Raw genomic sequence first — 25,333 nt, 5'->3', positions numbered from 1 at the left:
ACTCCAGTTCAAAGGAAAGGTTTTCCCAGCTGTTTCCATTTATTTCAATCTTATCAGATTTGCACTTCAGACAGTTATCTACCAATCTGATCTTCAGTTTCAGACACTTCAAATGTATAACATAGTTCAATGAAGCAAGCAACAAAATATCCATAGCACATGTAATCCATTTGTAATTATTCCAACTACTCTCCTCAGTGACAAATACCAATCATGAAAATTGTCAATATATGTTTTCAGCACCCGAACTGAAATCCTCAGGTTTCAGAGATGGAAGAAAACCTCCCACTCAGGAAGGAAAGAAGTTACACTATGCATAAAACCCCAGATATATCAGTGTAAGGGAGAACCCAGGTGATCCAGGGAACAGATTTGGTAACGTAACCTTCTGTTTTGTAAGAAGGAAACTTACTGACAAAACAGTATCTAAAATCCAAACAGCAAAGGACCACATCTAATGAGTCTGGATGCCACAGCCAGTGCCCACCCACACCTTCCAGGACTTTGATTCACTCTCTCCAGAGTTAATCCTGCTGACCACTAGCCAAACAGCTGACTGTGCTTATATCAAGTGTCTTGCAATGCAGGAGAATGCAGAAACCTTACATTTTATCCCCAAGACTCTACAGAAGAGAACTGATGTCTTCATATATCACAACAACAAAAAAAAAAAAAAGGAAATGCCAACTGAGGACAACACAGGTGAATCAATCTTTTACAGATTGAGAGAACTTAATTTCTTTCAAAACTGGACTCTTCCACATGACTCCTGAATGCCCTTGAGCTCCTGGACTATTGGCTACTTTGTGAAGATATGTTGAAACTTTTCAGACAGATTATTCTACCTGGTGATAACAAATGTTACATGAAACATTAATTGAACTTCAATCTCTTCTGTCCCAGGAGAATACTCTGATAGCATGGCAACTGACTACGGTGGGATCTACCTTTGCCTCTCCCTAGCTCTGACCACAGTCTCCATCCTGCAAAACTAAACCACTGTAGACTAAAATATATATTATGGGGGGAAAAGAATAACAAGATTTTTTGAGGAGAAAGCAGTTTATAACGTAAAATCTCTTCAAATATCATAAGTAGCACTGTACGTAAAACTCAACGGGTATTTCCCAACTACATTCCAACCGGGAGCATCCTAAAGAAGATTAGGATAAAGACCTTTCATTTTGTTTTTCAGTAACAAGGACCATGTAATACTTGTTACTAAATTGCAGTAGAAGCATCCCTACTGCTACTTGCATAACAATTAATAACATGCTTGCCAATCCCATGTTTTCAAATGTTAAGATTTACACAGTTTTATTAATGTACCTGGATCCACTTGGTATGAAGCAGATCTGAACATCTTAACAATCTAAATAATCCACAGTAGAGTAAGACAATCTTGAATATTCTCCCTTCCACAGCCACCTCATCTCTACAAAAAGCTAGGCTAGCAAATACTCTTCCAATCTTCAAATTCTTCAAAAGCATAGAAGCAAAAAACAAAACAAAGTGCACTATAAAGTTTCTGGCACAACATTTCAAGGAAAGTTAGCAATACAAGGCAGAAGGCAAACACTTCCAGGCATGATTCATGCAAAATCTTCCCCTGAACTCCTCGACTTTGCTAAGTTCTTTTTTCAATTTTTGTGGGTTAAGATCTGAATCATTTTCATTTGCCTGATAAAGTTATGTTTCTAGCCATTTTATCGTTAAAGCAATCTATCACTGAAGTGGATTTTTTTTTTTAACTCAAGTAAAGCTACATTAATCTTTGATACAGACAAAGATCCTATTGGCAGAAGTTCACACTGTATAAAAAGAAAACCTTTCCACTCCTGATATCTTCTAAATGGCTTTTAAAAGGAAATTAGAGCATGTATTACAGTTGATAGAAAATCACCTGACAGCTTACAGAATCCCTATAAAATCTACCCTTTATGCCAAAACATATATATTTTTTTAATCACATATCTAAAGGATTATCAAATCCTTTTTAAACTTATTTTCAGCTGTTACAACTAAGTGATTCGATGGAAGAACATTACTGTGATTAAAATGTCATCATCTAATACTTGGGGCACATAAAAAGTATTCAAACAGCATTTATTCTCTTCATATCTAAACCAGGATATTGCTAAAGAGTTTTGATGAATCCGTTGAGTTCGACTGCCATGGTATTAGAGTGACATTGGTCTTTAGATAACCTATAGCCCATTCAATTAAAACTTTATAGCAATCACTATAGTGATCCATCACATCAAATTGCACTTAGAAGTAAATTAGGAACCAGTGCAGATCACAGAGCATCAGTATAATGTGTTCTCTCAACCAACACTGAAAACCTGCCATCTTCTACATCAACTGAAATCTCCAAGCAATTCAAAGGCTTGCCACATTTTAGAACACATTGCAGAAATCCATTCCTTAGGTAATGAACTTGGATCATTGATACAAAGCTTTTTTTCTGAGCAGAGGATACTCATAAAGCCTGGAGATCCCACTGCATTCCACAAACACTAAGCAATGGGATGGAAGAGGAAGGAGGGTGTGAAAAATTTCTGCTGAAAAAAATCCTAATTGTAACTACTATTGCTCTTCCTTAGGGAAAATAAGGGTACCATATAGTTTGTAGGGATGCATGGAACATGTTGGTATTGCTCAGTTAGGATTCTTTATCAAAGTAAGAGAGATGAGACAACCAAGATGCTGCCCATGCAAGAGATGCACACTGACTTCTTTATAAGCACCAGAATCTGCCAGCAAAAGGATTCAGTAGTATATGAAATATCATGCTAAAGAAATACCTGTGGCAAAAACTTCACCACTTAAGCAGCGATAACTAAATTAGACAAGAAAAAAGAAAAAGAGCTGAAGATCCGAAGTTTGCCTATAAGGGTAGTAAGAACAACTTTCACAGTGCAATTTTTATCTGTTTTAATACTACTAATCAGCCTCTGCTGTATTTTTAAAATGCACATGTAAACCTCCAAAAACTGTCAGAGCTGCACATGATACGTTCAACCATAATTATATTTAATTGGGCCATATGAGGAGATGCTACCTCTGCCCACAAAAAAAATTTGGAGTATTAGGGTTTATACTTCCCTCTTCAATCTCCCCATGAAAGATATACTTTATCAAGGCCCAATAGTTACATAGTTGTATTGCAATATATCATACTAATATTTCCAGAAGATAAAATATCTAGAGATCAAATGTATTGAAACATTGGTCTTGGTTTTACATATGCCATCAGCTATCAAGAGTGCCTTTAGTACTTTTGAAAAAACTCTGGATAGAGGAAGGAGGAACCAAGAATCAGAACACCTTGAACAAGCACATGTGTGGGCAGTGGTGCCATACAAGTTGTTGCAGTATTCATTAATTTTCAATTGTAACCTTTTAAATAGGTTGGGTGGCATTCCACCAATTTTAGAAAATTATCCAAGAGCTGAACAGTGTTTGAGGCAGTTAGTGGAGGTTTATTTTATAGTCTAGAACACTACACTCTTCAGTCAAAGATGAATCTGAGAAGAGCCACCTAATTAGTTCTTTACCGCATACTCCACTGATGATTCAGTTGATTCAGTTGATTTACTACAGAAAGCAGCATCTTTCAAGTGCCAGAAATTCTGTAAATTCAAAGGCATCAAGGAAAATTATGGAACCTATCTCACCCATTTAGTACCTTTTCACCTCGGAGCTACAATAATCAGACAAATGCTTCATGCACATGAGCAACAAATAAATATTTTTAATCCTTTCATGAAAGAGGAGGGAAGACCATAGATTTTCCTACTCAGTCATGTATTTCAAGAAAATATCTGACAAATGAAAGGAAGCACAGTAGCATTTATGCTTTATGGATACGCACTCAATTCATCCATGCCCCTTTGAGTTTTAGGCACGGACAGAGAGCCCTTTTAGATGAAAATGCTTTCTTCAGGGGTGACATCAGTTTCCCCATGCAGAAGTCTTGTCTCACAACTGCATATGAACACATCCAACATCCTGATGTCACTCATTTAGATGGGAGAACAGAAAGAGAACTTCTCTCTTTCATCTGGTTTAATTACCCCGACAGGATGCCAGGCCAGACGAGATGGTGCTTCTAGGTTCACTGTACTCTATGCATTTCTGATAAATGGGAAAAGAACAGATGACCTGGCAGAAGGCTCAGACAATAACATGTGATTTACAGGACATGAATGCAGCTACTATAAGATTTATCTGACAGCCCTCTCCGATAGTGGACTGTTGAGTATCCGATGGAATGATTTCTAGTCTGGAAAGTCTGCTACTGAGTAGCCATACACATTATTTATTTATTAGATGTTTTGGGTTGAAACCATTTTTAAATGATGCACTTCACAATGCTCAGCCATAAATTTAGTTTTAAACCCTAGAAGGGAGGTAGTGTTATTGGAATGTGTGTCAGACTGAATTAGGATGAGCAACACAACGCTTTTATAAAGTGGCCTTGAATGCAACGTCGATTCCTTCAAAAATGATATTAATGTCAAATAAGCAGGAACACTTTGCAGTAATATTAAATGAAGGATTCTTTATGTTTTGATAGATTTATAGAAATGTAAGTACACACACAGAAGTCTCAAAATGTAGCATGTCTATCACAAAACACAACTGGTTTTGTCTTAGAAAAAGCCTTTTGTCTGTCTCTCAAACCACCTGTTTCTCTTTTTACCTTGTGTTAAACAGAAATCAATACATCAACATGCAAACACAAAACCACAAAATAAGGGTCTTTTTCCATACGCCTAAATACATTAATTTTAAATGAGAAAAGAAATTAAACAGGTCTCACAAATAGTTTCAGAGAATGGTACCACTTGAATTTTTTTTTTAAATCACTTCACCTATTAAAGAGCTTTATTGTCACAATTTCGTGAAAAAATTGTAGGATCTTATTATTCCATTTTCCACTTCTGAGGAAGAAAAAGCATAATTCAGCCATAGATCTAAATGAACATCAGAAAAATGTCAGGTGCTTCAGAAAAACAATCCAAGCACTTACCTCATATCTACAATGTTTAAAATCAATTTTGAGAAGAGGTTATCATAAAAAGCACCAAAGATTAATCAGAGCAATCTTTCAATTTCATAAAATGATGGCTGACAAATTTGTGAAGTTTTAAATCAAATTTGCAGATACTTACTTCGTAACTATACCACATTATTTATGTGATTAAAAACTGTTTTTTGACCTGATCTTTTGATCTTTGGCACTGCATCCTCTCCATCTCCTCTTAAAAATTAATTAAAATTTTAGCAGAAGGATATCACTTCATTTCCCACCCGATCTTGTGGGGAAAAAAAGAAAATAAAAAGAAGGGGGGGAAAAAAAAGAAAAAATCAATCAAGCTCAACCCCATCTCCTCCCAGTATCTGTAAAATGTCGGCTTGAAATTCAATTTCATATCTCTCAAGCTTTCATGTAGCAAAAGACAGTTCACTTCTTAACAAAATAAATCACTTCTGTGATTGCCATGCTGACCTCTTTGAATTAGGAAAATTCAAAGTGAAAAATGTAATTATCACCCCAGAACAATCTGTATACATCTGGAGCTAATTTTAGATTCATTTCTCACATCATTTTTCATATTCTGCCAAAAATTACAGCTGCTATGTAACTTTAAAAAGACTTTGAGGTCTTTGTGACTTTATTGGTTTATTTCTACTACTCTGCAAAGAACCACCTCAGCCTGTGCAACGTGCACTGCTAAGCAATCACGGTAGCTTCAATTTGATTAGATTAGCATTAAGTGGCATTGTGACACATATGACAAATAGACGCATTACAGCACGTCATTTATTCCTTATCCTTTCCACTTCCCAAAACCAAACAAGTGACGTACAGTACAGAGCACAACATGATTTTAAGAAAGATTAGATTACCACACCAAAAAAAAAGGGAAAGGTCAAGCACTAATTATTGATACTAGCAGCATGGAAACCAAAAACTAATTTTTTTTAAATGGCAATACCAAGTTGTCAGACGCACATTTAATAGTTGGATTAGCTTTTACTTTAACACATTCCTGAATGAACAGTAAAATTTGTTATATGGATTTCTTGATAGCAAAGATTCTTTTCTAACTTAAATCAGCTGCAAGTTCATATTCTAGAAGTTGTGAACAATGTTCACTTCCAGTATTGCCATATGTAAAATAACAATCTCTAAATTCCTAAAGTTCCATAAGGAATATTAAATTCCTTTCAGGGTAAAACGATACTGTATTTCCTGAGGAAGACGGAAAACTAGATGAGCCAAGTTCTGGTTACATTCATTAATAATAACTTCACTAGAAAACATAACTACTCTTCACTAGGTCATTGTAAAATCTATTAGGTGTAATCTCCAGAAGTAATTGTTCTTATTGCACTTTATTGACAATGTAGACTATCGATTTTTCACACCTTCTATGATTCTTTCATTTGTATTCATGAAATGTCTATCAGCACACTCTAAATAAATTTGGCAATATAGGCACTAAAATGAATAAATCGATGTGAAGAAACATTAATTTTGCATTATCCTTATTCGTCAGGCAAGCAAACCATAGGGGTTGTAAATGAAGGTCAAAGGTTTTGAAATGGGTCAGAACCCTTGACCTCTAGACCAATACCATTCCCATTAAAAAAGGCTATTTTAAAGTTTTAAGTAGGGGAATTTACTACCAGAAAGGTATAATTTTAAGGCACCAAAAGAAAGGCTCAATAAAAACAGTCTTCCATTTAATTACAAAAAAAAAAAAAAAAGAAAGAAAGAACCCCCCCAAAAAATCCAATTAATACAGCACATACAATTTTAAGAAAGTTCCTTAGGCACTGTCTCTTCTTGAACGACAGGAACAGGCAATTCTCAAGTTCTTACATATCTAAAATCACTTTGCCCTTAGGAATGTAGAATGTCCCAAACTGATGACAACCAGGGTCGCTTTCTTAAATTTTTCTCAAATCCTTAGTACTTGTCAAATCAATTAGGAATGACAGGGTTTCAAAAGTATTTATCACTCATTTCATAACCTCTACACAAAAGGAAAAATTCTATTTATCCCAGAGGATTCAGCATGTCAAGATGCAGAAATCAATCTGTTTCTTTAATATTTTATTGATCTTACCTCATCTTACAAAAATGACAGCACAGAATTACGTAGGCACACCATCTTCAAGGTTATGTAAATGCTCAAGAGCAAGGTAACAAAAACCCACTTGAATAGACACAATTACTACAATTTTTTTAATCAAAAGGCCTTGAACATTATCTTTTTACCTATTACACATGAACTTAAAGTAAAATTTTGTCTGCAATTTCCATTGTGTTCAAACAGAGCAATTTCAGACATTGTTACTTAAATCTCACCTGAGAGCAAAGGAGCATCACCAGCTCCACAACTGAACTGCTCGATTTCATGCACACAAGACCTACAAAAGGAAAAAAACAGGATACATAAACGCATGCTTAAATGGCACCAGCTATTAACACAAACTATTCTGAAGTGCAATAGATTAGAAGCATTTTGACAAACAAAAGAGCACTGAAACTTTCATGCCACTTCCATTCAATTTTGTACTTTATCAGCACAAAATAAAAGTACGTATGTGAGAGGGAAATCATAAATTCCATGCCTACCATCTTAAAGAAGCCGCTAATACTAATTCTTACTCCTATTATTCACAGTTTCATAAACACTGGCATGTCAAAATGATCAGAAGTGTGGTTAACATATGTTATATTAATCCACTGTATCTACATTTTGCTATTTCTCGAAGGATTGGGTCATTATATATGCAGAGAAGGGAAATGGCTTTATGACCTCTGCTTTCTCCATTGCGCGTTCTCCTTTCAGCCCCCAGCTATCAATCAAGTTTCCATTTTGTTTCATGGCAGCAGACATCCCAAACACTCTTATTAGTACTTTGACCCTTAACCCCACACTAAACCTAAGCAGAAGTGCAAGCAGTAACCTATTACATATTTTCGGTTGTTTATAAACTAATTTGAGTATTATTATTTGTATTCGTATTTTGGTTTGGGTTTGTCTATAACTGGGGTTTAGGCCCAAAAATTGATTTTGTGTGTTTATTTTTGTCCAGACAGTTCATACATGCCCAACCATTATCCTGCTTTTTCTTGCTCATCCCATTTATGAAATACTCATCTATCCATGCATATAACTATACTACAGTCAAAATACTTTGAACCAGATTATGTTTTCTCTTCAGAGAAGAAAAAATGTAACTAAAATGGGATATTTACTTCCCTAGAAAATAAATCTTTGAGAAAAACTGCATTTCTGTTTTTTCTTATTAAATGAATGAAATAAATTTGTTCACAGGGCAGCTTCCATTAAAATGTTTATCAGCTAAAAGGATGCCTACAAAAGTAGAAATCCATCTTTTTGAGTCTCACAGAAAGCAATTCATACACTTCTTCCTTCCATTTCTTCCTATCTCAAATGGTAAGCAAGCTAAATTCCTAAACTAACTTTAATTTGTGAAGTTTAATGAAGTCTCAGCTTTGATATCAGCAGTCTTCAGTAAAACACTTAGCAGTGTTTGATAGTCTGTGTTTCTGACCATGTTCATATTCAGCAAACAAACAGGATGATTGCCCTAATACAAGAAATGAGTAGTTTCAAAAATGTTTTTAAAGGAACTTTAATTCCGTAGGAAGAAACTAGATCTGTTAGTGCAAATACAGGTCATGTGCAAGTGATCAGCTCAAGTTAAGCAACCAGGAGATTCTATCACATCTGCACTTATCACTGGAAGCTGCAACAAGCTCTTCTTGTCACTTCTTCAACTGGACAAAACTTGAAAATTTCACTCTAAAAATCAGTTAGCAATTTATATGACATAGCCAAATTTTGAGAAACTTGAAAAACTGGTGTTGCACTGCTAAATTCAGTGTTCCAATATGCACCATTTTTTAAATTGAGGACATTAATATCTGCATTGAAGAACTGAGCGTCGATTTCAAGCAAAGTAGAAAGAAAACCTCATCATCTCAATCTCAGCCATTTCATGCCAATCTTCCACCAGGAAGAGCCATGATCATTGCTGTGCACATGAATCCTCATCTTCTAAGACGTGCCAGAGAGTTCTTCTCCATACTGACAAGGTATTCCTCTTACCTATATGACTCCCTTTCAATTAGAAACCAAAAAGCCAGAAGCAGATTCATGTGCAAGAGACAGACCAGAATATGCTCCACTGACATAGTTCCCAAGAACCCTTCTACTACAACATCCCAGTAAATGTGTCAAAAGTTTGTACCTAACTCTCTACACTATATACTGTACTTTGTATCAAAGTGTTGACCTGACCCTGACACCAAAATTTCTCTTAAAGCTCACAAAACACATTTTGTACACCAGCTTCTACAGGACAAATTACTGGGAGAGTTGGTAAACCAAGGAAGATGAACACAAAGAGGTAGCAGAGATGGCAAAGATGAGGAGGCAGTGACAATGACCTCAGAGCGCTAAAGACAGAAGGAACAGAAAGCAGTGAACTCCAGTGGACAGCATCATTTGGGAAGGCAAGAAGAAAGCTTCTAAATAAAGAAATTTTGAGTCTCCAAGGTAAAATAAAGCACACAAACTCCCCCCCCTTTTTTTTAAATGGAAACTTACTTGTACCTTCTATCAGCAACTCCTGCCCATGGCTGCCCAAAAGAGTTCGAGAAAGAAAGGGAGCAAAATCCACAAAAATCTCTCTCAGAAGTGGGGCAGCTTTTTCCAAAGCATGCTCAAGCCTGTCTGTAATACTAGTAGAGAGATATGTTTGATTAGCAACAAAAGAAGGGAGTTACTGAAATTTTGTAAAAAGGAATATAGATTTTGACAATGTTTAAGTGATATACATGTATAAGAAGGAATTAATAATCCAACACTCAGTATTTTCCCAAACCTTCCTTAGTTATGAAAATCAGCAAAAGAACATTCTTAAGTTATGTGATATCAGGATATCAACTGTAATATCAATAACATGAGCCACAGCACAGCTGTTCTGATTAACTGGAGAAGTTACCTCATATTGGAGGCAGAATCCTCAGGCACTGAAGAAACTGTAGGAACAGATGGCAATTTTGAATTAGATGATCCCCTTCCTACAAGAGAAAGTAATAATAAACAAATTACATAAGAAAACATTCCAGAGATTAGAAAAACGGACCAACAACTAAAGCCTTGAGCTCGAGCTCTGAGAAAGCATGGTTTTCAAGTGTTGTGTGAGGACTAGGTGAAACCCTTTCACCTCTTTGTACCTCCAACATTTTTTTCCATAAGAATCTTATTTATTTGCATTCATAATTACCAGGTATGCCATGGCAAGCTTTTTAAATGCTGCTTTGGCACAAACAGAAAGTAATTCAAGAAAGCATTGTAGTTTGTTTTGTGAAGGAAGTCAGACTAGGCTGCAGTGATCCCTTCTGGTCTTATAAGCCATGATCCTGAACAAATTTAATAACACTGACAATCCCAGCAGTAAACACCAACAATGCCTTACACCTTTAATATTCATGTAATATGCTAATATATATAATAATACTAATATATAATAATATAAAGCCAAATGGTAATGTTTTAAAGCCATCTGTTTTGGTTAGTGGAAGTGTTCATCTAATTTCAAGTAACTTGCACCAAACCCTTAATATTTATTCTAAAATTAAAATAACTATTTGCATCAAAATCATGCAGAAAACAATGAGTCGGTATTTTCAACAGCCTGGCTTAAATTTTTGCAACACTAGGACTCTGACAGAGGCAGATATGATAAAATTTTCCATTGCACTGCCAGTGTCATTAGCATGATGGCAGTGGTATAACCTCATTTATGAGTTATTAACTTTGCCACATCAATTATTCAAAGGTTGATAGGGAAGACTGGGTCATTTATGTATCCTACACTTAGAGAAAAAAAAAAAGCAGTTGTGTTATGTCAAATTGACACTACATGGCTCTCATCAGGACAGGAGGAATCTGTAAATAGTAAATTCTGCTGTTCAGTATATAAAGAGAAATACAACCTCCATAGTGCAGTATGGATTGGTATTAGCAATGATGAACAGGGGGCAAGCAAGACAGCCAGAGACTTCACAGATATTTTCTGCCAGGATAGGAATGGTGACTCACAAATCTTACATTGCATTCCAAGCTATAGAGAGGAATGAATCTTAGCAGACAGGTTTCTGTGCATTTCCCAGGAGCATGACTGCTTCTAGTCCATCTGCAATCCTATCTCTTTCCACCCCGAGACCCTGTCCTATTCTCTTTCCTCTCACCTCGCCAGTTTCAGATTTTTATGAGGCTGGAAAGGAGGGGAGTTTAAAAAAACAAAAAAAAAAAAAAAAAACCAAAAAAAAAAAAGGAAAAAAGCATGAAAAAAGAGATTTTAATCATTTTAGTTCTCACATCTACCTTCGCAAAGACATGACCCTTCTTAGAACTATAACTAGAGAATAATTCCTGATGATCCCACCTACAATGGAGTTAGTTAATTCAGTTAAATGCAACCTGTCTGGAAATCAGTTGCTTAGACCTTAAAACTATCTACCAAAATGTGTCAACTGCAACTTTTCAGATATTTTCAACTTGCCTAAAGTGAAATTGATTTGGAAAGAGATGGCAAAGATAGATCCCTGAGATAGTGAATTTATTTCTCTTGTCAAATTTCAAACTTCTGCTCCAAAACTCTGTCACACAGAGCTTCCTCCAAGAAATATCAAGGGTTTCTGGTGGGTGAAGGTTTTTCTTGTTTTCTTTTGTCAGAGAAGGTGGTTTTCTCAAATCTTGTTTCAAAGGCAGCACAGAAACTAACAAGATTAACTGTAATATCAAAACCATTAAAAGTTTTGCTCTTACTTCTTTTTCTTTCTTCAGACATAGGATATCTTTGTGAATGTGATTCATTTAGGCTTTTCATAAATTCAACCTGAAGCTCTTATGCTCACTGTTGTATGGGGATGATAGAAGGAAAGTGAGTGGGCCATACAGAATGAAGGGTCAGAAAGTGGTGAACAAAGTGTTAGCTGAAAGCAAAGTGAAATGTGAACCTTCTGGGCACTGTATCCTAAATAATTGATCTAATAAAGGCTAATCAAATATATATTCTGAAAGTTTCAACAGTGATGGCAAGATTTTTTAAATGTTCTCAATATTTTCATGGTTAGAATTCCATTTTTTTATAACAGCTAGTTTTCCACAGTCAAACCGCCAAAAATGCTTTGGGTATTCCCAAAGGAAAAGCTGTCAAATGATGTGCCGAAAATTAGAACAGAGCCTCCTGCATCGAAAAACAAAACAAATCCCACACAAGGCAACAAAGCCACGAATCAATGGTTGGTTGTCAGATACTTAACAGCTACAATATTTTCTTTCCTTTTTTTTTTAATTAAGACTTTAAAACAACTATGTCATTTGTCATGATAAACTTTGTATTTAAATAATTTGACTAGAATACCCAGCTTTCTCCCTAAAGCCCAACATTCCTACTCTGATTTGACAAGTCCCTCTAACTTAAAAATACTCCAAAGTCCACATGCCCAGAAGTGGATTTCAGGCACACACTGCCCATAGGGGGAAACCAGCACACTGATCTGGGTAGTCCAACACAGTACCAAACTGAAATGGTACACAAAGCCTTCAAAGTAAGAAAGTTCTCTCAACACACAGGTTGTTCAAGCAGAATGTGTTGATACAGAAATGCTCACGTGCTTTTTACCACATTTAAAATCTGTCACCAGTAATCCACTACTCATCGGGTATGGGTATAAACTCAATAGTATATACAACTAAAATCCCACCCTATTAAAGCATAGATCACTTCATCAGGATAAAATAAGACTTAATAGTGCAGCATAACAGCATGAGTTTTAAAATTAAACAAGATGAAAATAATTCTGCGCAATATTTAGGCCATCAGCAAGCTAAATGAAGGAAAAATTAGGGAAAAAATAAAATCAAGGGAAACATCTGCAAGGACAATGAGAGGGCATAATAGCCATCATGAGGCTAATAAAGAAACATACTCTCAGTCGAGGGTAACTTGGCTTTTTTGTTGTTTGTTTTATTTCGTTGGGATGGGTTGTTTTTTGGTTTTCCGTTTTTTCAACAAAACTGGTAAAAATAGTTTGAGTGGGAGGTAAAGGAAATCACTGACAACACAGGACATGATTATTTTTTCTTCTAGAAATAAAAACAAACTGCACAAAACAGATAAGGTATAAATGTAAAACTCTATGAAATTTTAAGTAAATATCAACTTGTAAAAATAGACATAACAGAAAAAGCACTGATCATTCGAATTTAACAAAGCACAAGGCAGGCATCTATATAAACTGATACTCTTTTTGAAGATTACATAAGGATATTTATGGTCTGAATTTCTTCATGCTTATCAACACCTAAAACTACATTCCAAACTCAGATACATTTCACTAAAAGGGGTGAATCTCAGACTTATCCCAGCTGAGAATTTCAGGGGTTTTTCAATAGGATTAGACAAAGACATTTTTGCATGCAGATTTTGTTTTGTGGAAAGTACATTTTTTTCTTTATTTAACTCAGAGGTGTCTTTTTATTACACTTTTTTTCTGCTTTTAGTGAAAAAGATGAAAATACTTCAGTAGCATATTTTCATCCACAACACACATGTGGGTAAGTGCAGTAGCTACTTCAAACATGTGGAACTAAACGGACTTATCTCTTCCTTATCCTTTCACTGATAAACTGGCTCCTTCAAACTGACAGTTTTACAGACATTTGCAAGAACATAAAAGAAAATGCAAATAGACCATCTGTCTAGCACCCTTACAGTGAAACCTTATTGTTTATTCAAGGTCCCCAAGGGTCTAAACAAATAGTGTCTTGAGCAATAAAATATTGTTAAGAAACTCCTTGTGCAAGATCCTCATGCTTTTGCATGGACACTTACAAAGTGCACTTGGCAACGCACAAGCAGTACATGATGAAATACTTTGTGAGGATGGAGATGAGGTATAAAAAAAAGCCAGAGTTGAATTAAATAACCATACCTCTTAATTTCGTACAACAGACCCACCCTACATAAATGCACCAGTGGCCTTTGTTGGAAGAGGTATCTAGTAAAATAATGAGCTCATTCAAAAATACTTCCGGGGCTGGAAGTGCACAATGCAAGACTACAATGAAAGGTTTTACAAGCTAATATAAGGGATCTGTTACATAAACACATCTGTAGGCTAAACCAAAACAGATTTCATGAAACAATAGTGAAAACTTCTCTTAAGAGAAGTGGCTTTAAAACAGTTTTTATACTGACACAGTGTCAAGGCATTTCCAATGCATATTATCAGAATCTGAGATTTTTTTAAGTGTTGTTCTGCTTTGGTAACTAGACTTCAACTACTGTCACTGTTAAGTTGGAATTCTCTTTGAAATAATTACTATAATCCAGTGAATTGCTTGAACAACCTCTGCACTGATGGTAACACTTCATGATCATTTTTCTTACTTTAGCTTGTCTCCTGCTAATTTATTTTATTGCATGACTTCAAGTTCATTTTCACCTATGTATAAAAATCAATGAATACTATTCATCTTTGCAAAACAAGCCAACTGTCGCAGAAAATTTACATTTTACTATGTATTGGACTAGAATTCAGGAGTCACAACTCTGTTTTTATCCACTGTTACTGCTTATCCTTGTGTTTCTTCCAAGCATTCACCTCCTTTTCCACCTCACCCTTTGACATGGCCTTGTTTATGACTTCACAATTTGGGGAACAGCTGCCCAGGGAAGGAAAAATCCTGTAACTAACTCTGTGTGGCTCAGAGGCAAAACAAGTGAAACTCAAAGAACTTGAAGTAGGACGGGGAGGAGGCAGGCAACAGAAACTGAGTGGAACTTCTCAGTGTTTTCTACATTCAGAATGTCAGTAAGAACAAGAAACAATTCACTCCTGCTTCCCACAGACTTTTCATACTCCCTCTTCATAAAAATTGTATTTGAACAACCACTTGGAAGCTGAATAGTGAAAGCCTCAAGACTGCATTCTTTGGAGTGAAGCACTAATAAAACACATGTGAAATCCTTCGAGTACATAAACAGAGAAACTCAGAGCATCAGAGGAAACAGTGGGAGTGCAAACTGCAAAACATTTTTTAAAATTCTCACCACTTCAGAACATTGCGACTGTAATGGAAACACTTAAAAGGAAAACTAACTGACAAACAAAAATACAGGCGTCCCGCTGGCATGTTCACAATAGCTCAGGCAGCTCAGCCAAGTCCTGCCTGTCCAAATATTAGTCTTGTCTTAGCAGTAGCCCTTCCTGAACACAGCATGTGTAAAATCTCTGCGTCACATCTCACATTCTGCCTGTGAGGCAACCCAAGGAAGAAACAACTCCAGAGAATTCCTCCTTCTTACATTACTACTAGCAAATAGGCTCTTTTGTTCAATACCACCTTCTGTAGTAGGCATTGAATGATTAGCTCAAGATGGGCCACCAGGTTTATCTTCTCCATTCATTTCCAAGATCCCAGCAAACCAACAACCCAAATACCAGCCATCAGCAACATACGGATGGGAAAGTTCAGACAACAAGGAGCACATTTGTGTTCAGGAAAGGCTTTTTGTGCTGTGAAATACTCTGCAGATTGTATGAGTAAAGGTGAAGAAACTTCTGCAAAAAGGCTGGAGTGTCTGAAGCCAAAAGATGTTTTCACCCTCTTTCAAAGTATCAGAGGAACAGAGTGAGCTTGGATGGCTCTTTCCAACCTGACAATATTTTGTATTTGGTAGGCCAGGATATGTCACAATCCACATGATATGAGCCTGGGAGCATCTTAAGCCTCAAATATCTGAGACGCTCACAACCCTTGAGCTACATGCAAGATGCAAACTTCAGGAAAAATTATTGGGAAAGAGCCTGATGAATTCTGAGCACACACAAATGGCAATGGAGGCATCTGGAACCATACAGACTAGTATTTCCACACCAATCCTACCTTGACAAAGCAGTTCTGACATCACATCTACAGGTGGAGGATGATCACATACTATGTAACACTCCCAAATTCAGTGTTTATGTAACACATTACTGTTAGAACACTATCACCTGCTATTTAATCCTATTTCAATGTCTGCATACCACTTTCATCCCTGTTTTGGAGTAAATCTGCTCAAATCTTCACCATAAAGCATTATGTGTTCATGTATCTTATATGCTATATATTATATATATTAAAATAAGTTATAGCTCTATATATAATTATATGTGATATATGTTATCAGTTTTTAAAATGTATCAAACAAATGTATATAATACTCACTTAAAAAAAAAACAGATGAGATTTGTTTTTAAATGTAGCAATAATGTTTAACAGCCCTCATATCAAACATGAAATAGCCCCAAATTTATATTCACTACATAAGCCCCCAATCTCAGCAGCTTTTATAAAAAAGATTTAATTTCTTTCTTAATTACAAAAGTAAACAGATTTATAACAAGTGTTAGCTGGAAAAATGAGAACAATGTATTGATTCTCTGCCTCATGAAAATAAAAACTAGTGAAAGAATATGTGATCTGAACTCAGAGGAAAATTATATGAATTACATTCTTGTTTAATAGGAAGCTTGCTTAATGCTACTTCCATCCTCTAATAAAAAACAAATTAAGGCCTTATAGAGAATTTGATTTTAAACTTAAATGTGTGCAATTTACATGAGCAACATTAGGTGTAACCCACTCCAACTCTGCAAAATTTTTGTTTCCATGCCATTATTTTAAAGGGGAAAAAAGAAACAGTCTCATGTTTTAATCTGTTTAAAGCATGATTTCATTTATCCCTTTACTTTTTCTTTTAATTAATTATACTGCCAGTCTAAACATGTCTATTTTTAATCCTGATTAGTTTCTTTTTATGCATATCAGTCCAGATTACATGTCCAATTTTTGCCAAAACTTCCAGACAGGATGGAAGTCACACAGTTACAAACTACATTAGTATTGTTTATTGTCTGGATTGCTCATACATTCTACAGGCTCAGGAGCACTAATTTTTTTCTTCCATACGTTCCTAAAAGATTGACTAAATCTGAAAATCAGTGTTCATCTGTTTTGTTTTTATTAAAAGCAAGTGAATACTTACTTCAGAAGTTGTTATAATTAAGCCCACAACTAAGCTGGGTAAATCAGTTAGAAGTTAACAAATTAGCAATTATTTTAAATAATTTCTATGTAGGTGAGGTTTTATTATTTTTAAAACAAATCAGCTGCTCAGAGCCAACCTCCCCCAAAGAATTGTGACATTTCAAAATACAGCTAATTCCCCTATTTCAAATATTATTCCTACACTAATATAATGCTACCTCCTGCAGTTTTGGTAGCAAAATGGATTCTCCCTTTCACACAGAGGAAGACCACACTATATTTCAATATGTATCAATATCATATATTTCAATATTTCTTTTCCTTTAGAATGACTGGAACAAACCCTTTCTGATTTTCCCAAGAAATGGAATGGGCAGTTGAAGATGGGAACAAATACCTTCCAAACACACGAGTACAAAAGGACATGGTAACAGACCACATTTTTTTCCCCAGTCCTTGCAGTTTGGATGTAAGTTCACAAAACCAGGAAGCAAGAAACTCAAACACTCAAACATTGGAAAAAAACACCAATAATCAGGCATAGCTTGAGATTTCCTTGATTAAGATCCAAATCACTTCTAAGTCTTGAAGTCAAACTTCATGGGCACAAAGATCCTACACAGCCTTGTGATTCAAACATGGCTAAGTAGAAAAGCATGCCTTTGACACAGCATTTAAGGTTAAACATCATTTATCTCACACAGAACAACCGGAGAGACCAAGGGTTCAAAGGAACACTTGCTTATAAACAACCTACTCAATTTTGTCCCCACTGAAAAAACTGTCCAAAGCAATTAGTTGAGCATCAACACTGAATTTGACCTCAGGCTAAAGCTATTGGAAACACAATTTCCAGTTCTACTTAGCACTAACACATATATCCTTGGCCAAACACCCCAGAATTTATAAATAAGCTTACACTTTACATTATTAATCTGTAATAAAAAATAGTCTTTAGAATACACCATATTATACTAAATACAAGTTAATATAGCATGATGATTGCTCTATAAAAACAGTGAGAAATCTTGAAATTAAGACAAATATTGCTCAGACAGTTGAATCTGTCGCAAAATTGGGGGGGTTTTTTCTAATACAGTATTACTTTTTAAATTTTTTTTCTTTATTTTATTTGTATTCTGAGGGAATGGTGATGGAAGTAGAAGCAACAGAGAAAGTGTTGGTATTTAAGTTGTTTAATTTAACCCTTACTTACCAGGAGATTCTCCTGACAAATCTGGTTCTTGGGCTGAATCTAAAGAAGAAACCACACTGACAGCGTTTGTAGGAACACCAATAGCAGCTGTAGAGGAAATGTTTGATTTCTTCGTTGGTACAACAACACTCCTAGGTGAAGACAAAAAGTTAGTACATCATACTGTACGTGAAGGCTCACACTGCTGTGATCCTTGTTTATACATCTAGCACCTACACTTCCATGGCCTGCAGAAGTTCCTTTGCTTCCCTTCTTTTCTTTTTCATCATCTTTTGTAGGCCACCTTAACCTAAAGGACATTTCACCCCTACTGATGGTACACTTTAATATCTCATCCACTTCCACAAAACCCCTGACTAAAAGCACAAAGTTAGAAGATCACCAGGGTAAGGGTTCAGCAACTAGGCTTTTCTTTGCACCTTAGTTTGCCCAAGATTTGGCTTTAAACTTCAGGCAACTATTTACAAAAATGTTGCAGTATTCAAAATGAAAACTTCAAGGTGAATTATCAACACTGAAGGCTGCCTTGACAGTCTTCTACTACAGGTATTCTAATGCAGACCAGAAGACTGAAGAAAGATATACTATAGCTAAAAACATCCTAACACGTCTGCATGTGCATACAAATGTTCACACATCTTAAAAATACGGCTAAGAAATGAATTTAAGTATATCTTGTCAATCAAGTTTTATTTACACAACAAATCAAAACATTCCTTGGAGCTAAGAGAGAACCTCCATCTTTTATACAAGTTAAATGTCAGGCCTTATAGTCAGCATTAAAGACTACATCAGAGGAAAAGATGCAAAGTGACAAGTTAGGCATGGAAATTTATCTGACGTGTTACAAAGACATGTATTTATGCTATACCAATTTCAATTAAATTGTAGTACTTCATTCCAAATACCTAAAAGGCCTTGTTAAGCATACGTTAAAGGCATTTTTAATTGCAAGTTAGCTCCATAAACATGCAAAACCCCAGCTAATGAGGTAAAGAGTACGGCTGATATATAATGTACTCCCACTGCAGCGCTTACTTTTAATTACCTGGTGTTAACCATAAGCCGAAAATCTTCCAACGTTCAATTTATTTAATCACATCTTTTGTTGACAGTAATATAACTGCACACTGAAAGTATTCCCTTAATAGCTTTAAAATATTAATTTTCTAAATAAAGTAACTCAGAAACTTGACCTAAATTCAGGTGTGAGAACACCCAAAGAAGTTCTGTCAAATATTTCTAAAACAGACCTTCTTGGAATGGGGAAAGGAGGATTGTATTTGACTCTCTTCTTCAGCCATAGGATGTCAAAGGATGTCACAGAAGCTAGACCACGTTACTGATTAAATCAGCCCTCCTTAATGGCCAGAGTAGGCAGGCACCATACTTGGAGGCAGTACATGTCATATCATTATAAGGGTGACTGCTAATGTTAACTAGTCACTAAAAAAATAGAAGCAACAACACCTGAGCCCCAAGTCAAGATATTGTGCCTAAACCATGAATTTTGCTCATATGTTCATGTCTGTTTCCCTGAAACATGAACAATGGACTAAGAAATAAGTCATATATTTAGAGCGTTTTCTAAATTATTGTCACATTACCAATTAATTTTGCACCACCCAGGTGTAAGAAGGAGATCTCTCACTCAAGATTTTGTGACTTTCACTGCCTGGAAATTGTTCCTTCTATTTGAAAGTAACACACTTTCAAAAGCCGGGCAGGGGTTGGGAAATGAGTACAAGTTTACTGAGTACAAATGCACCCACATACAGTAAACTTTGGGACATTTCTCCAACTTTCAGAGGTCAGCACTAAAGCCCAGGTGTATTCCTTTAGAGATTTTACTTCCTTTTACTGTATAGATACCCAATTCAAGAAATACTAACCAATAATATTAAACCCAAAAATTTATAACTTCTCATTATAAATATGTGTCTATTCAGGTGGACTCTGTAAGACCTCGGTGCATGATCTGGAAAAATTTCTTTGTACACCCACTGAGTCAGAGAAATAATCAACCATTTGCTGCTAATACAGACACAATTATATTGGATATAATATATTGGATATGGGAGAATGATTAATGACAAATTTTAGTGCACGTGTAGATGGAAGCTGTGCACACACAGGCTGTGTATCTGTTCAAAAACATATAATTCATGTAATTAATTTTAAATTGGAAAACATCAAATTACTTTGAGGGTAAAACCAAATCCTTTAGAAAAGCTTTCTGTTTCCAGGGCTAATAGTCAATCAGAATTCTCTCAAAACATCAAATCAGAATGGCTGCGTCCTCTGAATGCCTATGGATGTTCTGATTTTACTCTCTGACTCTACTAAGAGCCCCAGGAACTACAAAATAGGTGGTACTTTAAGTCATAAAGAACCTGCCAGAACCACACCTTAAAAAATAACATGGCAGAATTTTGACTGATGTTAATATTAGAAAGTACTTATTTCAGATGACATGCTGGAAGGAGCAAGAAGGAGTTTTAGAAGAGCAGTAAGTTTTAGCACTACTAAAAGCAGCTCCTTACAGGGCAAGTGATGGCTCTGGAACTGCACGGGAGCAAGGATGCCTGGCCTGGAGCGAGGATGGCTGTGTGCAGACAGAGCTGCTACCTTAACCCTGCTCATCTTCAGCCAGCAATGAGGGCAGACAAAAGAAACCCCAGCTACAACAGCCTTCTGGCACAACACTGTATATTATCATTCCTTCCTGTAAACTCCTACTGACCTTCAGCGTGCTCAAGTGGAGCTGCACTGAGGGAGTAGTTACAGCAAGTTATCCGCTACCCAAGAAGAGGTGCATTCAAGCAAAGGAATTAAGACTTTTTTGGGTTTTTCCCCCTGGGCTGCAACAGACAGCAATAAATGCCCAGAATAGCCCCTTCTGCCTTTTCAGATCTTCTGTCTACCTCTTCACCTTCAAATCTGTACAAGTTTGAGAATACACGTGCAGCTGCTACTCTAACCTTCCATGAAGTATATAAAAAAGGAACTATATTCTAACACTTCCAATATAATTTTGAGCAGTGAAAACCTAGCATAATAGCAAACTAGATAATCTAGTATAATCTAGCAGTGGCACTCACTACAAGGAAGATACTCTGATTACCAGCACCAGGAATGTGGCACTTATTCTATTCACAGCTGCAAAGTAGAGCTACTGCTTTTTTTTGTTAATTACCCAACATCATTCCTTTTGCTTTGAATCAAGGAATAAAAATGAATAACCACAGGTTTCAGACTTTGAAATACAGGAGAACAGGCTGCCTTATAAACAGGACACAGGGAAGTGCCTGCATATTCCAGAGTCACCACACACTTCAAACAAGAGACACCAACTCTCACAGACTTCTCTGAGATATATGATCTTTATCCCACTGAAAAAGAAGTTCTAGCTTTTAGCTAAATAAGACTTCAAGAAACCTACTTTTCAAATTCACCAATTAAAAGGTCCTGTTGGACCTCGGAGCCTTGAAAGAAAAGAGAAGCTTTGAACATCTCATGGTAAAGCTCAGACTACTTCTGAACAGAATTTATTTTAGATAGTGATCTGCAAAAATCAACTGATATTAATCCTATTTTTGAGCCAAAATAAAATAAACAGTATTTCTGGTGAGGAAAGAAGGTCCCTTCCAAGAGCTGTGTCAATCTGATGCACACAGCCAAAAAAAGTGCTGGGTATTGTTCAAAAACATGATGCAAGAAAACCCCAAATTGTGAATGTTCCTGGTCTTCTGGTCAGTTGCCATTGCCTTCTGATGCAAAAAAATCCTTAAAGCAGTTCAAGAACCACAAACCAAAACAATCCAAGTATCCTGACATACTGACTCCCTAGATGTGCATTCATGTTGTATTGGTTATGTCATATTTATTGTCATGGATGTTTTCCCTTTCAACAGGGCAAACAACCAATGTTACAGCTGCAGGATTTGTTTTAGCAGTTTCCACTTCCAGGACTTCTTCAAAGGTATGAAAGTACAGCTCAGCAATCACATACAGATTATTCATATTTACCACATACTGGAAAGGCAAACTAAGATTTTTGAAGCATAAACATCGGTCATGTTTCTTTATTTACATTCTGAAATTCCTACATTTTTCCTTCCTTGGGTAGTAAAAATGGTATTTTCTTTGAATACTTAGGTGGAATTGCAACTTTGTTCAAAAGAAATATTTTTCCATTAGCTACCAATGTTCCTTTGTGTTATTTTTTCAGATTATTTAAATGCTAATATAAGAAAAATGAATGCAACTGGCATAAAGAATGCGAGAGAGTGGAAAATTGAGTTTAAATATGGTAGCAAACAAACTACGTAGAAAACATGAGGTGTTCAGCATATCATTAAATCAAGTAAATTTGTCAGAATTGTCTTAAAAATTAACGTGCTTTCAACTTCCCTTAAAAAATAGGGCACTTGCTTTTAAAGAGTACACAGATAAGACAATCCTTTTTCTGTAGCTAAAGTGATAGGTGTTTTCTGAAAAAGTTAAATATTGCTACACATTAATAAGATATTCATCAACAAGCTGCTTTATACTATACTTCCTCAGATCTACAAAAATAATATATTTTTTAAAAAGCCATAACCATGCATTAATTTTATCAGAATACGTATATTAAGCAACCTCACACAGGGGCAGAAATGCAAAAAACATCATTTACTTCTTAACAGTAACATTACCCCAACAATTAAATTCTACTTTTGGGTTACGTTTGTATATTAAAACATCCATTATATTAAGTTTCAGCGACACGATAAATAAAATTTTAAAACTGCACAAAATACATGCTTAAGGTCTCTTTCAAGGAGACCTCAAACACCACGGTAAGAATGATACTTTAGCTGCCTCATTTACATAACTGTATTAGATGTTTGCCTACTTTCATTCAAAATCAAGTACTTAAGGTTTAAAATAAGAATTTACAGTAGGGGAACTGATAAACATAGGCCAGGCATAGTGAGAACCAGCCACCATAAATACAACTTAGCCAGAAGGTCAGTGTGTTATCAGTCCCAATTATGCTGAAGTGTAAGAAGTCTTCGTGTTGCAGACAATTATTCACTGCTGAATGAGCACAGACCACTGAGCTGAAAACTGACTTCCATCACAGACAAAGGCTTATGCAATAATGATCTATTCTGCCAAATTCCATAAGGATTTACTTATTGAACCCTTCCCTGGTTTCAGTTCACTGATTCTTCTGTTTCCATAAAAGATAGAAAATATCAGCATCTCCTAAAATTTTAGTGTTTTCCCAAGAATTTCTTTTTCATGAAGTTGGCAAGTCCCCATTTCATTATAAATATATTTCAGGTTACAAATTTTCCTTGGGTGCAAGTCAAAAATCCCTAATACAACATGAGGCAGCCCAAACTGATGACCTCATTGTAATTTAAAAATACTTACATGAGTTCTGATTCCTCTTGACGTATGAGAATTTATTGATTTAATTCTTAGCATTCTCTTTTTTAGCACCAAAAAGCAATGCAGGTGGCAGTTTGTCTGTACCCCTATGGGATAATGGTTTTAATTCAAAATCAAAATAAAATAGCCTTGTTCCAGGCTACCAAAACGATGGCCACTGCAAGGCTCCTGTGCAAGGAGCAAAAGACCAATAAAGAGGATCAGAGACTTATTTTTACCTCTATTTTGTAAGCCAGGAAAGCAGCCTGCCATGTCAGTCTCCTTCTATGGGCTCTGCTGTCTGTGGATAATACCCATTCTCTTATGCCTCCCTTGAAATACCCAAGGAGAAAGGAAGAATAAGAGACTCTCAAAACCATGAGAGATCAGAGGGTGCAGGGAAAGGAAGAGAAGATATGATAGAAAGAATACAATCAATTTTGCAAGAGAACTTTAAAATCAGCTTGGCAGGGAGAAGACTTCAAATGGTTTGCCTCTTTGGCCGCTGCAGAATGCAAATTGTTGGTGTGCTGAAAGAGCTGAGCTTTCCATCAGAGCACATGTGCCTTTACCTAAAGATTCCCCATTCTCATATTCTGTCTCTACCTACACCTGGAAGATTTAATCTTGTCGACAAATAGTTTGTTCTTTTTGCATTTGAGGTCCAAATCAATAAAGTCTAAGATGTATCCATTCCATATAAAAAGGGACTTGGATTAAATTTAACTGAAATTACCACAACCAACCACTACAAAGGCATATGCACACCACTGACTGACAAATGAGTAAACTCAGGCTGAGCCAAATTAAGCAGCTAACAGACGATGTTCTAAAAAGATAAACAAGCTTATTAACATATCTGTTCTGAAAGTTACAGCACAGCTGCAAATTTAAGCTCTATAGTACAAGATCATGATTTAAGAGCCTATATTCCTCTGAACCCTCAGCATCAGCTTCCCATAATGACATGGTTATTGAATGTTTCCACAAAGAGCAGCAAAAGCCAGGAGAGACCAGGGTTTTATTTTAAAGTGCACAGTAAAAATGGCAAGTGATAGGTTATGGGTTTTATTAGACTAACTGAAGAGAAATGTCATCTCACTTTTTATCCCAAGCTTTGGTTATTTTTATTTCCATTTTATTTGAATTTGCTTGCATTAGTCCCCTCCTCTTTTCCTACACGATTACTACTAAATAAGAAAACTGCTGGTTTAGGACACACTGAAATTGGAACGTTAATTCATGTCCCTGTGGATCTTGGGAAAAAGCCAATGCAAGTCTTGAACTTTATCATGATAAACCCCTGGCACCCACTAATCACAAGATTGTATCTTCCCATAAGATAAGGGGTGGATTTTTGGCATGGGAATGAACACATACACCTAGCTGTTTGCAAAGGCTTGCAACCTGGCAGCCTTTCAGTAAGGTTTCACTCACATAGCTGTTACTGTATACTCTCCAGCTATGGCTGGGAAGTTGATAATCCTTAAGATATGAGGAGAGTTTTGATTTCTGACACAGCATTCCTGAG

General features: G+C 36.0%; 1 protein-coding gene across 4 annotated transcripts in view; it reads right to left on the bottom strand.

The window, feature by feature from the left end:
- Positions 1–25,333, bottom strand: part of LRBA (LPS responsive beige-like anchor protein) — a 372,381-nt gene that overhangs the window by 262,519 nt on the left and 84,529 nt on the right. For 3 of the 4 annotated variants that reach the window (XM_082282111.1, XM_082282108.1, XM_082282110.1), the window contains 4 exons: positions 18,382–18,512; positions 10,060–10,138; positions 9,663–9,796; positions 7,388–7,449 (listed from right to left, as the gene is read on the bottom strand). In XM_082282111.1, coding sequence (XP_082138237.1) covers positions 7,388–7,449; positions 9,663–9,796; positions 10,060–10,138; positions 18,382–18,512 — 406 coding nt within the window. The remainder of the gene's footprint in view (positions 1–7,387; positions 7,450–9,662; positions 9,797–10,059; positions 10,139–18,381; positions 18,513–25,333) is intronic. The other variant, XM_082282109.1, reaches the window with a different exon arrangement.

This window comes from Coloeus monedula (genome assembly GCF_965178545.1).
Source record: "Coloeus monedula genome assembly, chromosome: 5".
Lineage (NCBI taxonomy): Eukaryota > Metazoa > Chordata > Aves > Passeriformes > Corvidae > Coloeus > Coloeus monedula.
The sequence above is the reverse complement of the archived record's forward strand: the minus strand, read 5'-3'. Positions and strand labels throughout refer to the sequence as shown.